Source organism: Narcine bancroftii, chromosome 4 (assembly GCF_036971445.1).
Source record: "Narcine bancroftii isolate sNarBan1 chromosome 4, sNarBan1.hap1, whole genome shotgun sequence".
Taxonomy (NCBI): Eukaryota; Metazoa; Chordata; class Chondrichthyes; order Torpediniformes; family Narcinidae; genus Narcine; species Narcine bancroftii.
Window position 1 is genome coordinate 244,636,231 of NC_091472.1, and position 16,878 is coordinate 244,653,108.

At 42.8% G+C, this 16,878-nt stretch overlaps 1 protein-coding gene across 3 annotated transcripts in view; it reads left to right on the forward strand.

The window, feature by feature from the left end:
• The window catches only part of sf3b1 (splicing factor 3b, subunit 1), a 75,521-nt gene that overhangs the window by 17,413 nt on the left and 41,230 nt on the right, over positions 1 to 16,878 (forward strand). For 2 of the 3 annotated variants that reach the window (XM_069934563.1, XM_069934560.1), the window contains exon 2: positions 10,429 to 10,682. In XM_069934563.1, the coding sequence (XP_069790664.1) occupies positions 10,655 to 10,682 (28 nt within the window). In that variant the 5' untranslated portion in view covers positions 10,429 to 10,654. Of the gene's footprint in view, positions 1 to 10,428; positions 10,683 to 11,319; positions 11,393 to 16,878 lie in introns of those variants that run through there. The other variant, XM_069934561.1, reaches the window with a different exon arrangement.

A 16,878-nucleotide genomic window follows, 5' to 3' on the forward strand; every position in this document is an offset into this window, starting at 1 on the left:
GATATTAAATAAAATCACAGAAAGCAATATACCAAAAAACCCAGAGATCTTCCTCCTAAGTAACATAAAAAACAAAGAATTTGGACTTGATTTGGATGGTGCACAAAAAAGATTTGTTAGGATAGCCCTAGCCGTAGCAAAAAAATGTATTATGTCAGCCTGGAAATTAGACGATAACTTGAGAATACAACAATGGTATATAGAAATTAGAAGATAACTTGAGAATACAACAATGGTATATAGAAATAGTATAAATAAATGTATTCCATTAGAAAAAAATAACATATAATTTAAGAAATAATATTACAATATTTGAACAAATATGGGAGCCATACATGAAACACAATAGAGAAAACGTACCGGGGACATCTACCACCTAAAATGACAGAAGGAGAAGGAAATGAAAAGAATTGACTCAGTGGAATTTCTTGTTTATTTTTATTGAGTGACAACATTGTTTGACGGGTTTAATGTATCTTAGATTCTGTACTTTGAATGAATGGGAGGGGAGGTAGGGAGGGTGGGATGAGAAGAAGGAGGGGGGGAGAAAATGACACTGTATATATTTGAAAAGAAAAATGTATGTCTCTTGATCAATGTGGTTTATAGTGTGAAAAATAAAAAAATTAAAAAATCAGTACTTTCAGGCTGGTAAATAGCTTCTTCCTGCAGGCTGTTAGATTGATGAACAATATCATGCAACTGAGTAAATAATTCCAAAATGTTAACATATTTATTTCAAATTGTATCTTTATGTATGAATGTGACTATTATGTATTGTGTTTGCATGTGTGTGCACTGTGTTCTGGAGAAACACTGTTTAGTCCGATTGTATATGTTGCAGGAGTACTCTTGGAGGGAGTGGGCAGAACCAGCACTAACCGCTCCTGTCTTGCAGCAGCTAAACACAACAGCCTCCGATCTACTGGTAACTACCCATTACAGCCATGAGGCATAGTGATTCAGTAGAACCCGCAGGTCTAATGAGAAGCCCCTGGTCTACTCAATGTAGCTATGTCATGAGGTCGTTAGCACTTCAGATGTCATGATGCCAGGTCACATGTGTGTCTATATCAAACCTGACAGCCCACCAATAAATGCTTCTACTCTTCGCTGGATGACATTTCGGCATGATGGCGTATGGACACAAACATCATCCACCACAATGTACAGTTAGATGATGATAAACATGAACTTGAGCTTCTGTACCTCTGTGAAGGCCTTCCCTTGCTCACCTACTCCAAACTGTTTCAACATCATCATTACCATCAGTGCACACACAATGACAATCCACAGAAAATATATCCTCTATAAATATGAACAATTTTAGATTCGACTGAATTTAGACAAACAGCACAGTTACAGGCCACTTCAATCCGTGAGTCCATGCCACCCAATTAACCAACACCCCTGGTATATTTTGAACAGTGGGAGAAAACTGGAGCCCCCAGGTAAAACCCATGCAGACATGGGGTGAACGTCCTTACAGACAGCACGGGATTCAAATCCTGGTCCTGATCACTGGTAATGTGAAGGCGTTGCGCTAACTGCTACACCAACTGGGCCACCCTGCATACATCTTTGACAAGCTTCAATTATATGGTAAAAAAAAATTTTGATAATGCGAAATGTTCTACTGATTTAAGAAATGTGCTTTGTTATAATCGTAGCAAAAAAAATGACTGCTATGTTCATACGGAAAATCCCTGGGTTCCATTCCTGAGATCTGTCCATAAGCCAATCTCTCCAGAAGTCAAAAGTGTCCATTTTCCATAGCTATCCACATTGCATCATTTCACATCCACTTGCTGCATCTTAGGAGACAAGCTTTCCACTGACATCTAGTACAAACCCTCTGACTCCCACAACTACCTGGACTATACCTCCTCACACCCTGTCCAATGCAAGCATTCCATTCCCTTCTCTTAATTTCTCCATCTCCACTGCATTTGTTCCCAAAATGAGGTTTTCCAGTCCAGAGGTTCTGAAATGTCTGCCTTCTTCTATAAATGTGGCTTCCCCTCCTCCACTATCAACTCAGATCTCACCCGCATCTCCTCCATTTCCCGCTCATCTGCCCTGGCCTCCTCTTCCCCCAGATGCAACCATCAGAGAATCCCCCTCATCCTCACCTACCAGCCTCCTCATCAACACATTATCCACCAGAATTTCTGGCACTTACTTCAAGATTCCACCAGACACATTTTTCCTTCTCCCCTTTCTACCTTCCACAGGGACCGCTCCCTCTAAGATTCCTTCATGCACTCATCCCTCCCTTCCCATCGCACCACACTCTGGTACCTTCCCCTGTACCTGCAGAAAGTGCAGCACTTGCGCCCACACCTCCTCCATCTCTACAATCCAGGGCCCCAAACAGGCCTTTCAAGTGATGCAACACTTCACTTGTATATCCACAGGATTTATTGACTGCATCAATGCTCTCTTTGTGGCATTCTCTACACAGAGAGACCAGTGGCAGATTGGGAGATCAGTTCACTGAGCACCTCTTCTCCGTCCGCAACAACAGCAACTTCCCAGTAGCCAACCATTTCAATTCTGAGTTACACTCCCAGACCCACATGTCTTTCCATGGCTTTGTGCAATCTCCCACCCAGACTACCCACCGATTGGAGGAACAAGACCTTATTTTCCATCTGGGCACTCTCCAGCCAGATGGCATTAATGTTGACTTTTCTGCTTTCTACTAAACCTACTTGCCTTTTTTTCCCCTGCCCCTTTTCTGTCTTCCAGTTCTCTCCTCCCTTCCCCCTTACCAACCCAGTCATCCGTCTTCCCCCTCATTGCTGCTGTCCCCTCCCTCTTTTCTCCACCTATCTTCTCCTACCTTTGCCACTCCCCTACTCTTTTGTTTGGACACCTGCTGGCAATTTCTCATACCTCGATGAAGGGCGCAGGCCAGAAACGTCGGTTATGTATCTTTACCTTTGCGACATAAAAGTTGCTGTTTGACCTGCTAAGCTTCTCCAGCATTTTGTGTTTTTACTTAAACCACAGTGCCTGCAGATTTTTGCGATTTACTCACTGCAATTATTTCATTTCTTTGAATAATCACCCCAAGTCTACCTGTAATTAAAGTAATGGAATATACACTCTATACAATGTTAGTGTTATTATGAGCGAGACAAATTATTTAAAAATGTATGAGAGAATTTGTGTAAAGTTGGATTTCCTTAGATCTAATCGTTCATAAACCGGAGATTCCCTGTATTTTCTGCTTTCTCCAAAATTTAAGATTTGTAAAATTCTTAAATCAAGTTTCATGGCTGGAAGAAGCATATGAAGCAAATTTATTTGGGCTAAAGACCAGCAGTTCCTCTGGTCTATATTCTTAAAGGAAGTTTCTGAAAGGATGGTTTGCAACCAGCTGAAAATTATCCTGATGGATGGGTGAGCCAGTTCGTGGATGGAGTCGAAAACCTGTCTTCTCCAAGCTGCCGGGACGATGGACGACAGGAGGGTGGTGTTACCTGTTCCAACTGGGATGTCTTGGAGCTGCAGTCCCAATATGGCAGTCTTGTATTAGGGCATCTCCTCATCTTTCTGCTGCGCCTCTTCCAGTACAGGTACACAATCCTTTATCCGGAACCCTTGGGAGACGGTGTGTTCCAAATTTCAGATTTTTCCGGATTTTGGAAAGCCAGATTTAAGCCCACCTGAATTGTGCTGCCGTATCCACCCCCACCCCCTTCCAATCGCGCTGCCATCTCCTCCTCCCTCGCACGCCCGACTCACGCTGCCGCTCTCCCCCCCTACCCACCAGACCCACGCTGCCGGTCTCCCGCACCTACACTGCCGGTCTCTCGCCCTCCCAATTCGCGCTCCCTTCCCTCCCCACTTGCTGGATTTTGGAGCTTTCCAGATTTTAGATGTCCAGATAAAGGATTGTGTACCTGTACCACAAAGTCCACTCCCCTCGAGAGTGCACGGATACTTTGCCTGGACAATGCATCTGCCACCATGTTGTCCTTGGGGAGACGTACATACATCTATGGTATACTCCAAGATGTAAGACAGGTGTCATTGCTGGCGGGCCAACTTGGGGTCCAAAATCTTAGCCAAAGCGAAAGTCAGGGGCTTGTGGTCTGTGAAAGCCATGAAGGATCTGCCCTATAGGAAGTACCTGAAGTGGCAGATGGCTAAGTACAGCACCAGTAGCTCTCTGATGAAAGCACTGTACTTCAATTCTGGAGGCCACAGATGTTTGCTGAAGAAAGCCAGCAGCTGCCAACTTCCTTCAATCTGCTGCTCCAGAACTCTGCCAATTGCTGTTCCTGAGGCATCCACCATCAGGGCCGTTGGAACATCTGACCTAGGATGTGCCAGGAGAGTGGAGTCCTTCAGAGCTTCCTTGGCTTTCACAAAGGCCTCTGTTTACTCCTCGTCCCAGGGGATGTCCTTTGCCTTGCCTGCCCAGGAAGTTGATGGCCTCCAATCCGAACTGGCATTTGGCTGGGTTGATCGTCAGGCCGAACTCACTCAGTCTGGTGTAGAGGTTGCAGAGGAGCGCCACATGCTCCTGTTAGTTCCTTCTCACCACCAGGATGTCATCCAGGTACATGAAAGTGCCATCCAGGTCTCAACCCACTCTGTCCATGAGTTGCTGGAAGGTCTATGCGGCATTCTTTAGCCCAAGCGGCATTACGAGGAATTCAAAGAGGCCAAAAAGAGTGATGATGGCGGTCCTGGGGATATCATTGGTATGTACCGGGATCTAATGATATCCCCACACAAGGTCCACCTTGGAGAAGATTTTTGCAGGTTAGCCGCAAAATCTTGGATGTGCTTGGGGTACCGATCCAGTGTGTGGCCTAGTTGAGCCGGCAGTAGTTGACACATGGTCTCCAGTCCCCAGTCGCTTTGGGTACCTTTTGCAAGGAGAAGCCCATGGGCTGTCTGACCACTGTTCAATGCCGAGCTCCTCCAGCTTCCTGAATTCCTCCTTCACCAATGTTGGGGCATCACCGTGGTGAATGGGGGGGGTGGGTGGGTGAGCACTGCAGGGAACTCGGCCAGGACCCTGGCGTACTCATTGTCCGATCTCTGTACGGAGTCTATGTGGAGTGCTGGGAGCCTGGCGTCTTTGAGGGGGAAGGTTTGAAAAGTCTTGTCGTGGACCAATTTCCTTTTGTGAACACCCACAAGAAGAGGCTGTCTCCCAACTGCAGTTGGACCTTGCGGGTACCATAGGTCCAAATCGTGCTGTTGTTGGCAGCCCTCAGTGTGGGGCCCGACTGCCTGTTCTGGTGTCCTGTCCCAACAGGGGCAGGATGATGACCTCTGCTCCCATCCAGACTGGCAGTCCCAAACACGCAGGAGGCTGTCTTTGTGGCCAGCCATTGTGGCCATTAACGACGGCTGGCCCCATTGTTTCCCTGAAACATGCATGGCAGCCTGCACCAATGGGCTCTGGTGCCCCATCTCTTGTGGTAGAAACACCTGGTCGTCTGGATCACCTCCTCTGGGGTGCTGCTCTTCTCTTGATAGCTCTGCACGGGTCTGGCTGCAGGGTTTAGTGATGAGCCCCACAGATACCGAGCACTCTCTCTTCTGTTTCCACAGAACGTCCGCTCATGCTGTGACATTCCGGAGGTCACCGAAATCCACATCAGCCAGGAGCAATTGGATGTCCTCCGGAAGTTGTTCCAGGAATGCTTGCTCAAACATGATGCACGGCTCGTGTTTGCCCAGGAGGGCCAGCATTTCGTTCATGAGGGTTGATGGGGGCCTGTCCCCTAGCCCTTTTAGGTGGAGCAGACATGTCACTCTCTCATGCTGTGAGAGCCCGAAAGTGTCGATCAGCGAGTCCTTGAAGGCAGTGTATGTGCCTTCAGATGGGGGCTCCTGGAAGAAGTTGGCCACCCAGCCTGCTGTGTCCTTATCCAGGACACTTACTACGTGGCAGTACCTGGTGTATTCTGCTGTGATCTGCTGGATCTGGAACTGTGCCTCAGCCTGGTCAAACCACATGCGTGGTTGATTCATCCAGAAGGTTGGCAGCTTCAGAACGATCATGTTGACTGTTGTCTGTTCGCTCATTGCTGGGTTTAAATGCCTTCTAAACTGTCTAAACTAACATTTCTCGAAAGAAGACACACACTCGTAGTGTAGTCAGGTTAAGCTCTGAGTTTTATTAGGGCTCAGGCCTGGCTTTTATACTTGCACTGTTCCCGCTGTAGACCCCCTTGGCTGACATGCATAACAAACGCGAGTTTCCCGCGTGGGGGTACTTTACTGAATAACAATGCCCTTCTTCCCTGTGCACTGTCCCTGACTGTTGGCTGCGCAGCAATGCCAGTGCCATTTTGAGGTCACTGGCTTTTAAGTTGCCTTTGACATTCAACCACTGATTCACTTGTTGGGGCCAGTGCTGCTGCGGGGGCTGCTGGCCTTTGGTTGTGCTCACTGCCCAGAACCTCGGCTCGATCACCACCATGGCAGGCCGCCACACCTGAACAATAAACTCAGTCAGAGACACATTTAAGGAGTCTTATTTACACATTATTTATTTTTGAATATTTATTTCTGTATTGCACAGTCGGTTTGTTTTTTTTGTATCTGTATCTTTTCTTAAGTACAGGTTTTTGTGCTACCAATAAGTAGAAATTCTGCCTGGCTTGCATGAAAAAGAGTCTCAGGGTTATATGTGATGTCATGTATGTAATTTATCTGATAATTTATCTGAACATTTGAACTTTGCACTTAGTTTGCCAGTGACAAGTTTCTATGTATTGCAGGAAGTTGAAAAGAGGTCTTGTAAACCCTAGTAGCACCTCAGAGGAATGTTTGGGATCTGGAAAGTGGGAAAGGAGGTGAAGGAGAAACTGCTACTAATCTTATGACCTGGCATGGAAAAGTGAAGGGGGTAAAAATTCTGGATTGTTTCCTGGAAATATGGGCTCTTGTGGAATGGAAGGAAGAATTAAAGAACATGGAACAGTGCATAGCAGGAACAAGCCCTTTGACCTAAGTGCCTTTGCCAAATGTAATGTCCATATCAAAGTAATTCTCTTCAATTTCCCATAATGTATACACGCATGTAATCGTCGAATTTTATGGAGCAGTTTTTGAGTAAAATTCTTGGGGGGGGGGGGAGGATCGACTATGTCATGTATAATACATTTGACCATAAGTACCTGCTTATCTGCAATGTTCGAGGTGTTGGGAGCTCAGATGGTTGGACAGCCAGGTCCCCAGTCAGGGCATTGAGAGCTCCAATGGGAGGGCGGCTGGGGCTAGGTGAGAGTATACGTTCAAGGTGTCCGGAGCTCCAGTGGGCGGTGTGGTAATTACACCATTAAGTCACAAGGGGTCATCCAGCTGACCTTGAATATAAAGCAGTCCAGAGCTACAGTCCAGCCTTCCAGGTTCGTCTTGCAGAGAGATGAGACCTCTTAGTGTACATATTAGTTTATTAAAGCTGTCTTATACTCGCACTGCTGGTGTGGTTATTGTCAGTACAGGTGGGCAGCTGGATGCTAAGCAAGAGTCGGCAGTCAGGGTGTCTGAGCTCGGATGGGTGTGCGTCCAGGGCTGAGGTGGGAGTCTGTGTTTGATGTGAGTGAGGAAACAGGTCTCAACGGCAAGAACTCTGAACACAATTTTGATGGGGAAGTATTTTATATACAGAAGGCAAGTGTGGGAAATGGTAACTAATGCAGCAGTCGCGCGCGCGCACACCCACACCCACACCCACACACACACACACACAGTTTACAGCAGCTGTGAGAAAGAAATAGCAGACAATTAATAACAAATGTGGGAAAATAGTGTGGGAACAAAATACACACACACACTCATTGAACTGGTACATCCACCACCCCTTCACTCAGCGGAGGCACAGCTCTATGCTACAAGGGACATTAATTAAATGCTCCCAATCCTTTTAACAGTGCACATCTTATCAACAGTTTCTCCAGCACCCTTCCACATTTCTAGGTCTGGAGTGAAGCAGGGTGGTCCCAAGCTGGCAAAGAGAGTGAACAAAGAGCACATGGCACCTTTATAGTGCTGGAGGTTCCAGCCCAGATCATTTACAGGGTACCAATGGCTTGGTGCCAGGAGGGTTAATCCAGTTACAACAGCCAATGTCCCAAGGCTAAATACAGGCAGGTGGGAGAGTGCAGTCCAGGTAATTTACATGGCTGGAACAGCAAGGAGTGCACTAATGGGTGGAGTAGAACCAAACCTTGTGTGTCCTCCGACTTGGTAGGGGATAGTGCTGTCACATGACAGCCACAACCCTTCCAAATACAATCCACCTCTTGGAGGTCACACCATCAACAATCAAGAGACAATCAATAACTATGTGCATGTTATAAGTAAAAGCAAAAAGACATGTTTAAAAAAAAACAATATTAATCAAGTGGGTCAATGTATATACTAGTGCCTTCCGAATGCTGATCAAATTCAATGACAACACCACCTCAGCCCCCCCACCACCAACCAAGCAGGGTCATTGTGCTGTGGAAGCTGCTCCCCAGTGTCAAAGGGGAGGGTAGAAAAAGGAATTTGTTTGGTCACCTACTCCTACGCCTGTTTTCTCTGGCTTAGCTGGCAAATGTGAGCATTTCACCAACGTCTGCAAGCAGGCAGTGCAAGGTCATCCATCAGGTGCCAGAGCCCTCTCATGGCTTGCGCATCCTGCACATTGGCCTCATGCTTGGACACTCCCTACGCACAGAGTCCAAATGCCAGTCACTGTGCTATCCTGTGGTGAGGCAGGGGGCAGACTTGCAGTATACATTCAGGGTGTACCTGGGGTGCCTGTTTTTCTGGGCTGACGTTTGACACCAGGATGCCATTCCTGCTCATGTTCTCTTTCAACCGGTGCCCCAAGTGCCTGTGTTGGATCCCTGTAATCATTAGCCAGGAGGAATCAGGACAGAAAGATAGCCAATTTAGTGTTTTTAAATAATGGTTCCCACGGCCCCCACCCCATGAGGTGTTTTTCTGTTAATGGGAGTTCTGGGTTCTGCTGTCATTGTGAAATAAAATATATACAATGTTTCCTCCCATCGTAGACTTACAAACTGTAACTTTGCATCCACAGACTGCAATTATGTATTTATAAATTGTTTGTTCAGTTTCTCTCTGCTTGGAGACATTATGCATTGTAAAAACCACAGCTAAGGGTGCCATTTAAAAAAAAATTACAAAAGCTTGATCAGCCAGAATGTCCTATGATAAAGTTCCATAGTAACAGCTGTTGTCTTGCTGAGACTTTTTTTGCATAATACATAACAGACTGTTTTCTTGGTCTGTAGTCAGTTCAGTATCACTTTACAGGTGTTAGCAAAATCATGTGACCCTGAGGAAAGTGTTGGCCAATGTCCCAGCATCGAATGGGTTGTAGCAAGCAGTGGTACCAGCCGGAGATTTTGTCCAGAAGCCTAGCAGGACTCTGCACCCTTGGGTCTTCTGACAGAGGTTCAATTCAGTGACTGCCTCTCTGGCTGAGATCTGTAATTTAAAAGGAAAATACCTGCATGGCTGGCGGGGTGGTGGGGGTGTGGCATTGCTGTTCAACAGCTTGCTTTATTAATCAAGACTCGGAACCTTTCCTCCTGCACCAGACACTGCTAGATTTGTGCTGAATGTAAGCCGCAGTTCTACCGACCCAAAAAGGCACATCTCATTCAGGCCACACACCCGTTTGAACGGCTCAGTGTCGATTTCAAGGGCCCTCTACCCACTACAAACAGGAATGCCTACTTCCTTCCAGTGGTGGACGAGTTCTCCAGGTTCCTGTTTGCTATTCCCTGCTCGGATATGACCTCGATGACGGTAATCAAGGCGCTCCGCAGTATCTCCACCCTGTTCGGGTACCCCAATTACATCCACAGCGATCGGGGGTCCTTGTTCATGAGTGAGGAACTGCGACAGTACTTGCTGGCCAGAGGCATAGCCACCAGCAGGACGACCAGCTATAAACCCCAGGGGTAATGGCCAGGTGGAAAGGGAGAATGCCACTGCCTGGAAGGTGGTGCTCCTGGGCCTTAGGTCCAAAAACATGCCGGTGTCCTGCCGGCAGGACGTTTTGCCCAAAGCGCTCCACGCTATCCGATTGCTCCTGTGCACCGCGACTAACACCACCCTGCATGAATGCTTGTTTGCGTTTCCTAGGGAAGTATGGCCATTTAATTTATAGTTATTGTTCTTTAGTGTAGTTGAAATATATGTGTTGCTCCAGCAAGCAGTCATTTCAGTGTATCTGCCCGAAAGCGTATTACAAACTCACATCATCTGTGCATTTGAAAGATGAGATGGGGATTTGTCACCAGGGCCTTCAGATGCCTGCTTTTGCAGTCCTTACCTCTGAAGTGCATTTATAGAAAATGGTTTGCACTTTCTACTGGTCTGTATGACATTTCATGTGCCACTTGAATGTATCTTTTCTATCAAATGCAGGGAAAATCCACAACTGGTTCCCAGCTCAAGGAAGAAGCTGATTGGCACAGTGGAATTTGCAATTTATGAGCTGACAGGGAAGTTGGAGGGTTTCTGCATTGAGGTGAACCCCAGCCAGACAAAAGGCGAAAATCACCAGCCCTGTGGCCCGCCGTCCATCAATCCTCGCCTCGCCCACCGCCGGAAACGTCGTCAGTTCGTTTCCTTTCCCGATTTTTTGGACAAAATGGCGAAGATCGCAAAAACACATGAAGGTAATGGAGATTATCTTTTAATTTTGGTGCGGTTGACGCTGCTCAAATAGCAGGAGCGAGCGGCCCGAGTGGAGGAGGATTTCTTCTGACCGTTGTGGGAGTGCAGGGTGCTGCGGGGCGGAAGAATCGGGCCCTCGGAGCAAGGTGAAGGGCGCCGCTTGGCCGTGTGGCTGAAATGGCGTCGCGCGGAAGGCGCAGCGCAGGACGAGCTGATGCCCCGCCACCGTCTTGTTCGCGGCGCTGCGGGGGCAGAGGAGGCGGGCAGGCCCACCGCTTCCCGCGGCCCCTGACCCAATTCGGGGGGGGGGGGGGGGGGTGGAAGAAAAGGAGTTCTCACTTCCAAAACACACGCAGCATTGTGCATTTTGAAAGGTGGTCTGCTCCGAGTGTGTGACAAGGTGGGGACAGGGAGCTGGGGGTTGTGGCCTTGCCAACAACAAAACCTTCGCCACCTCCGGCACTCGTTTCAACTCTGGTTGCTGACCGATGAAATCAAGCCTTTCCAATTGTTGATCTACAGTTTCTATTGCATGAACGCGAGGTCCGGTTTTTGGTTTAATTCACATTAATCAACAAAGCCAAACGGGCTTCTACTTGGTATTTTTTTAAAATGTTCCTTTTTGAATGAATTTGCCAGGTGAGACAGCTGAAAGGAATGTCATGTTGATTTAACAATTGCATCCATATAACCGTTTGCAGCACAGAAACAGGCAAGTCCGCACCGGTTCACTTGAACAACTCCACTCCCCTCTTCTTTTCTTCTTTGGCTTGGCTTCGCGGACGACGATTTATGGAGGGGGAAATGTCCACTGGCTCCTCCGCAAACTCCTAATGCCATTGGGTGTATTTGTTCCACCTTTTGTGTTGAACACTGTCCTATAGCGTTAATTCAGTCGTTCAAGTCATTATTTTGCATGCGCCAAAGTATCGATTCAAAATGAAAATTAAAATTTTTTATTTACATTGTTTCAAAACCAAAAAAAGTGCCATCTCTCGTCACGTGAGCTATCTAGTTCCCTTTGAGAAACATTCCATAACTTTAAAGAAGTGAAGAAAACAAGTAAAACATTATTTCTGCTGCACTATTTTCATACCATATTTATTCATTTTCTATCTTCATGCTGTCACACTAATTTAAAAATGAGAAACCATGTTCCTATGAATCATTTTAAATAATGCACCGTATTCCTTATAAGATGCACTGTATTTCTCATGAAATCATCCGTTTTTCTCGTACATTATTTTGCAGTATCAAGAACTCCATCGCTTTCTGTATTCTATGTTGACTTAATTTCTGTGTATCAAATTTTCCCTAGATCTTGGCCTCAAAATAGAATTAAAAATTGACATTGCTTGACAATTCTCAAATCTTAATGGATCAGATTGAGCTTAATCCATTTTGTCATCCTCAATCCACCCTGGGTAGAACCTATACGTGCATAGTGGAGTTCTGGAGAAGATTGTAGAGCATAGGAATCCAGGAATGTGGAGACATGGTGTAATTAGGGTCATTAAAAAGGCTTTTGGCACATTGGACATAGTCAATATTAAGAATAGAATTTGGGAGGGAATGCTGCAGTTAACCAAGGGCCCTTACAGCACTAACGATCAGTACCAGGGTTTGAATCCCGCACTGTCTCCAGTTTCCTCCCATCGTTTGAAATGTACCAGAGTTGTAGACTAATTGTTTGTAAATTGGGCAGCATGGACTAGTGGGCCAAAATGGCCTGTTACCATGCTGTATGTCCAAATTAAAAAATATTTAAGATGTTGGTGAGGTCACATTAGGAGTAAGGTGTTCAGTATTGCTGGAGAGGGTGAAAGAAATTTTTAAAAAAAATTTTTTTATTTTTCACACCATAAACCACATTGACCAAGATACATACATTTTCCTTTTCAAATATATACAGTGTCATTTTCTTCCCCCCTCCCTCCTCCCATCCCACCCTCCCTACCTCCCCCCTCCATTTATTTAAAGTACAGAATCTCAGATACATTAAATCAGTCAAACAATGTTGTCATTCAATAAAAATAAACAAATTCCACTGAGTCAATTCTTTTCATTTCCTTCTCCTTTCCTTATTTTAGGTGATAGATGTCCCCAGTAGGTTTTCTCTATTATGTTTCATGTATGGCTCCCATATTTGTTCAAATATTTCAATTATTTCTTGAATTATATGTTATTTTTTCTAATGGAATACATTTATTCATTTCTATATACCATTGTTGTATTCTCAAGTTATCTTCTAATTTCCAAGTTGACATAATACATTTTTTTGCTACGGCTAGAGGTATCATAACAAATCTTTTTGTGCACCATCCAAATCAAGTCCAAATTCTTTGTTTTTTATGTTACTTAGGAGGGAGATCTCTGGGTTTTTTGGTATATTGTTTTCTGTAATTTTATTTAATATCTGGTTTAGATCTTCCCAAAATTTTTCTACTTTCTCACTTGTCCAGATTGCATGAATTGTTGTTCCCATTTCGATTTTACATCGAAAACATCTGTCAGATACTGTTGGGTCCCATTTATTTAACTTTTGAGGTGTAATGTATAGCCTGTGTATCCAGTTATATTGTATCATACGTAACCTCATGTTTATTGTATTTCTCAAAGTTCCAGAGCATAACTTCTCCCATGTTTCCTTCTTTATCTTTACGTTTAAATCTTGTTCCCATTTTTGTTTAGTTTTACCATTTGTTTCCTCATTCTCCTTTTCTTGCAGTTTAATATACATATTTGTTATAAATTTTTTGATTATCATTGTATCTGTAATCACATATTCAAAATTACTTCCCTCTGGTAACCTCAGACTGCTTCCGAATTTGTCCTTCAAGTAGGATCTCAGTTGGTAGTATGCCAACACTGTATCTTGAGTTATATTATATTTATCCTTCATTTGTTCAAAGGATAGTAATTTATTTCCTGAAAAACAATTTTCTATTCTTTTGATCCCTTTTTTCTCCCATTCTCTAAAGGAAAGGTTATCTATTGTAAAAGGGATTAGCTGATTTTGCGTCAGTATTAGTTTTGGTAATTGGTAATTTGTTTTATTCCTTTCTACACGAATCTTCTTCCAAATATTGAGCAGATGATATAATACTGGAGAACTCCTACATTGTACCAATTTTTCATCCCATTTATATAATATATGTTCAGGTATCTTCTCCCGTATTTTATCTAGTTCTAATCTAGTCCAATCTGGCTTTTCCCTTGTTTGATAAAAATCTGATAGGTATCTTAATTGTGTGGCTCAATAATAATTTTTAAAGTTTGGCAGTTGTAAGCCTCCTTGTTTATACCATTCTGTTAATTTATCTAGTGCTATCCTCGGTTTCCCCCCTTTCCATAAAAATTTCCTTATTATTTTCTTTAACTCCTTGAAGAATTTCTCTGTCAAGTGTATTGGCAATGCCTGAAATAGGTATTGTATCCTTGGGAAAATGTTCATTTTAATACAGTTTATCCTTCCTATTAGTGTTAGTGGTAAATCTTTCCAATGCTCTAAATTGCCCTGTAATTTTTTCATTAGTGGATAATAATTGAGTTTATATAGATGGCCGAGATTTTTATTTATTTGTATACCTAGGTATCTTATTGCTTGCATTTGCCATCTGAATGGTGATTCCTTTTTAAATTTTGAGAAATCCGCATTATTCATTGGCATTGCTTCACTTTTATTTGCGTCAATCTTGTAACCCGACACTTCTCCATATTCCTTCAATTTCTTATGTAATTCTTTTATTGATAATTCTGATTCTGTTAAGTATACTATAACATCATCTGCAAATAAACTGATTTTATATTCCTTGTCTTTTTTTATCCCTTTTATTTTATTTTCTGTTCTTATCAATTCTGCTAGTGGTTCTATAGCTAACGCGAACAGTAAGGGTGATAGTGGGCATCCCTGCCTTGTTGATCTGCTTAAATTAAATTGCTTTGATATATATTCATTTACTGTCACTTTCGCCAATGGCCCCTTATATAATGCTTTAATCCAATTAATATACTTCTCTGGTAAACTGAATTTTTGCAATACTTTGAATAAATAATTCCATTCTACCCTGTCAAAGGCCTTCTCTGCGTCTAAAGCAATTGCTACTGTTGGCACTTTACTCCCTTCTACTGCATGAATTAAGTTAATAAATTTACAAATATTGTCTGTTGTCCGTCTTTTTTTAATAAATGAAATTTGGTCCAGATTTACCATTTTAGGTACATAATCTGCTAATCTGTTTGCTAATAGTTTAGCTATTATCTTATAATCTGTGTTAAGTAATGATATTGGTCTATATGACGGTGGTGCGAGTGGATCTTTCCCTGTCTTTGGTATTACTGTAATTATTGCTGTTTTGCATGAATCTGGTAAGCTTTGTGTTTTATCAATCTGGTTGATTACTTCCATGAGGGGAGGAATTAATAAATCTTTAAATGTTTTATAGAATTCTATTGGGAATCCATCCTCTCCTGGTGTTTTATTATTTGGTAGTTTTTTTATTATCTCTTGTATTTCTACTATTTCAAATGGTTCTGTTAATTTATCTTGTTCCTCTATTTGTAATTTTGGTAGTTCAATTTTAGTTAAAAATTCATCTATTTTGTCTTCTTTCCCTTCGTTTTCAGTTTGGTATAATTGTTCGTAGAATTCTCTGAAGTTTTCATTAATCTCTGTTGGATTATATGTGATTTGTTTGTCTTTTTTCCTTGATGCCAATACCATTCTCTTAGCTTGTTCTGTCTTAAGCTGCCATGCTAGAATTTTGTGCGTTTTTTCCCCTAGTTCATAATATTTCTGTTTTGTCTTCATTATGTTCTTCTCCACCTTGTATGTTTGTAGTGTTCCATATTTTATTTTTTTATCTGCCAATTCTCTTCTTTTAGTGATGTCTTCCTTCATTGCTAATTCTTTTTCTATATTTACTATTTCCCTTTCCAACTGCTCTGTTTCCTGATTGTAATCCTTCTTCATCTTGGTTACATAACTTATTATTTGCCCTCTGATGAACGCTTTCATTGCATCCCATAGTATAAACTTATCTTTCACTGATTCCGTATTTATTTCAAAGTACATTTTAATTTGTCTTTCAATGAATTCTCTAAAATCCTGCCTTTTAAGTAGCATAGAGTTTAATCTCCATCTATACATTCTTGGAGGGATGTCCTCTAACTCTATTGTCAATATCAGGGGTGAGTGGTCCAATAATATTCTACTTTATATTCTGTTTTTCTTACTCTGTCTTGCATACGAGCTGATAACAGGAATAGGTCTATTCTTGAGTATGTTTTATGTCTACCCGAATAATATGAATATTCCTTTTCCTTTGGGTGTTGTTTCCTCCATATATCCAAAAGTTGCATTTCTTGCATCGATTTAATTATAAATTTGGTTACTTTGTTCTTTCTGTTAATTTTTTTTCCCAGTTTTATCCATGTTTGAATCCAAATTAAGGTTGAAATCCCCTCCTATTAATATGTTCCCTTGCGTGTCTGCTATCTTCAAAAAAATATCTTGCATAAACTTTTGATCTTCTTCGTTAGGTGAATATACATTGAGTAGATTCCAAAACTTCGAATATATCTGACATTTTATCATTACATATCTCCCTGCTGGATCTATTATTTCCTCTTCTATTTTAATTGGTACATTTTTACTGATTAATATAGCTACTCCTCTAGCTTTTGAATTATATGACGCTGCTGTTACATGTCCTACCCAATCTCTCTTTACTTTCTTATGCTCCATTTCAGTTAAATGTGTTTCTTGCACGAATGCTATATCAATTTTTTCTTTTTTAGTAAATTTAGCAATTTCTTCCTTTTGATTTGGTTATGTATTCCGTTAATATTTAAAGTCATATAGTTCAACGTAGCCATTTCATACTTTGTTTATCTTTCCTTTCTGTTTCCTCATCATCACCTTTCCTTCTTATCCATTTCTGCTTTCTTGTTTTGAACACTTTATAAGACAACATTTCTAAAACATCAAACATTTCCCTTATTCTCCTATCTAAAACTTCTTTAACCCCATTCTCCCCTCCCCCTCCTGAGTTGCCCTTTATCCCTTGTCGGGCAACCACATCTCCCCTCTCCATTTGGATTTGCGAATTCACTCGCAAGCGTCAACTGATTTTGCAGTGACCGTAACTCCTCCCCACCCAGCCCCCCCCCCCCCCCCCCCCCCCGGAAAAGATTTCA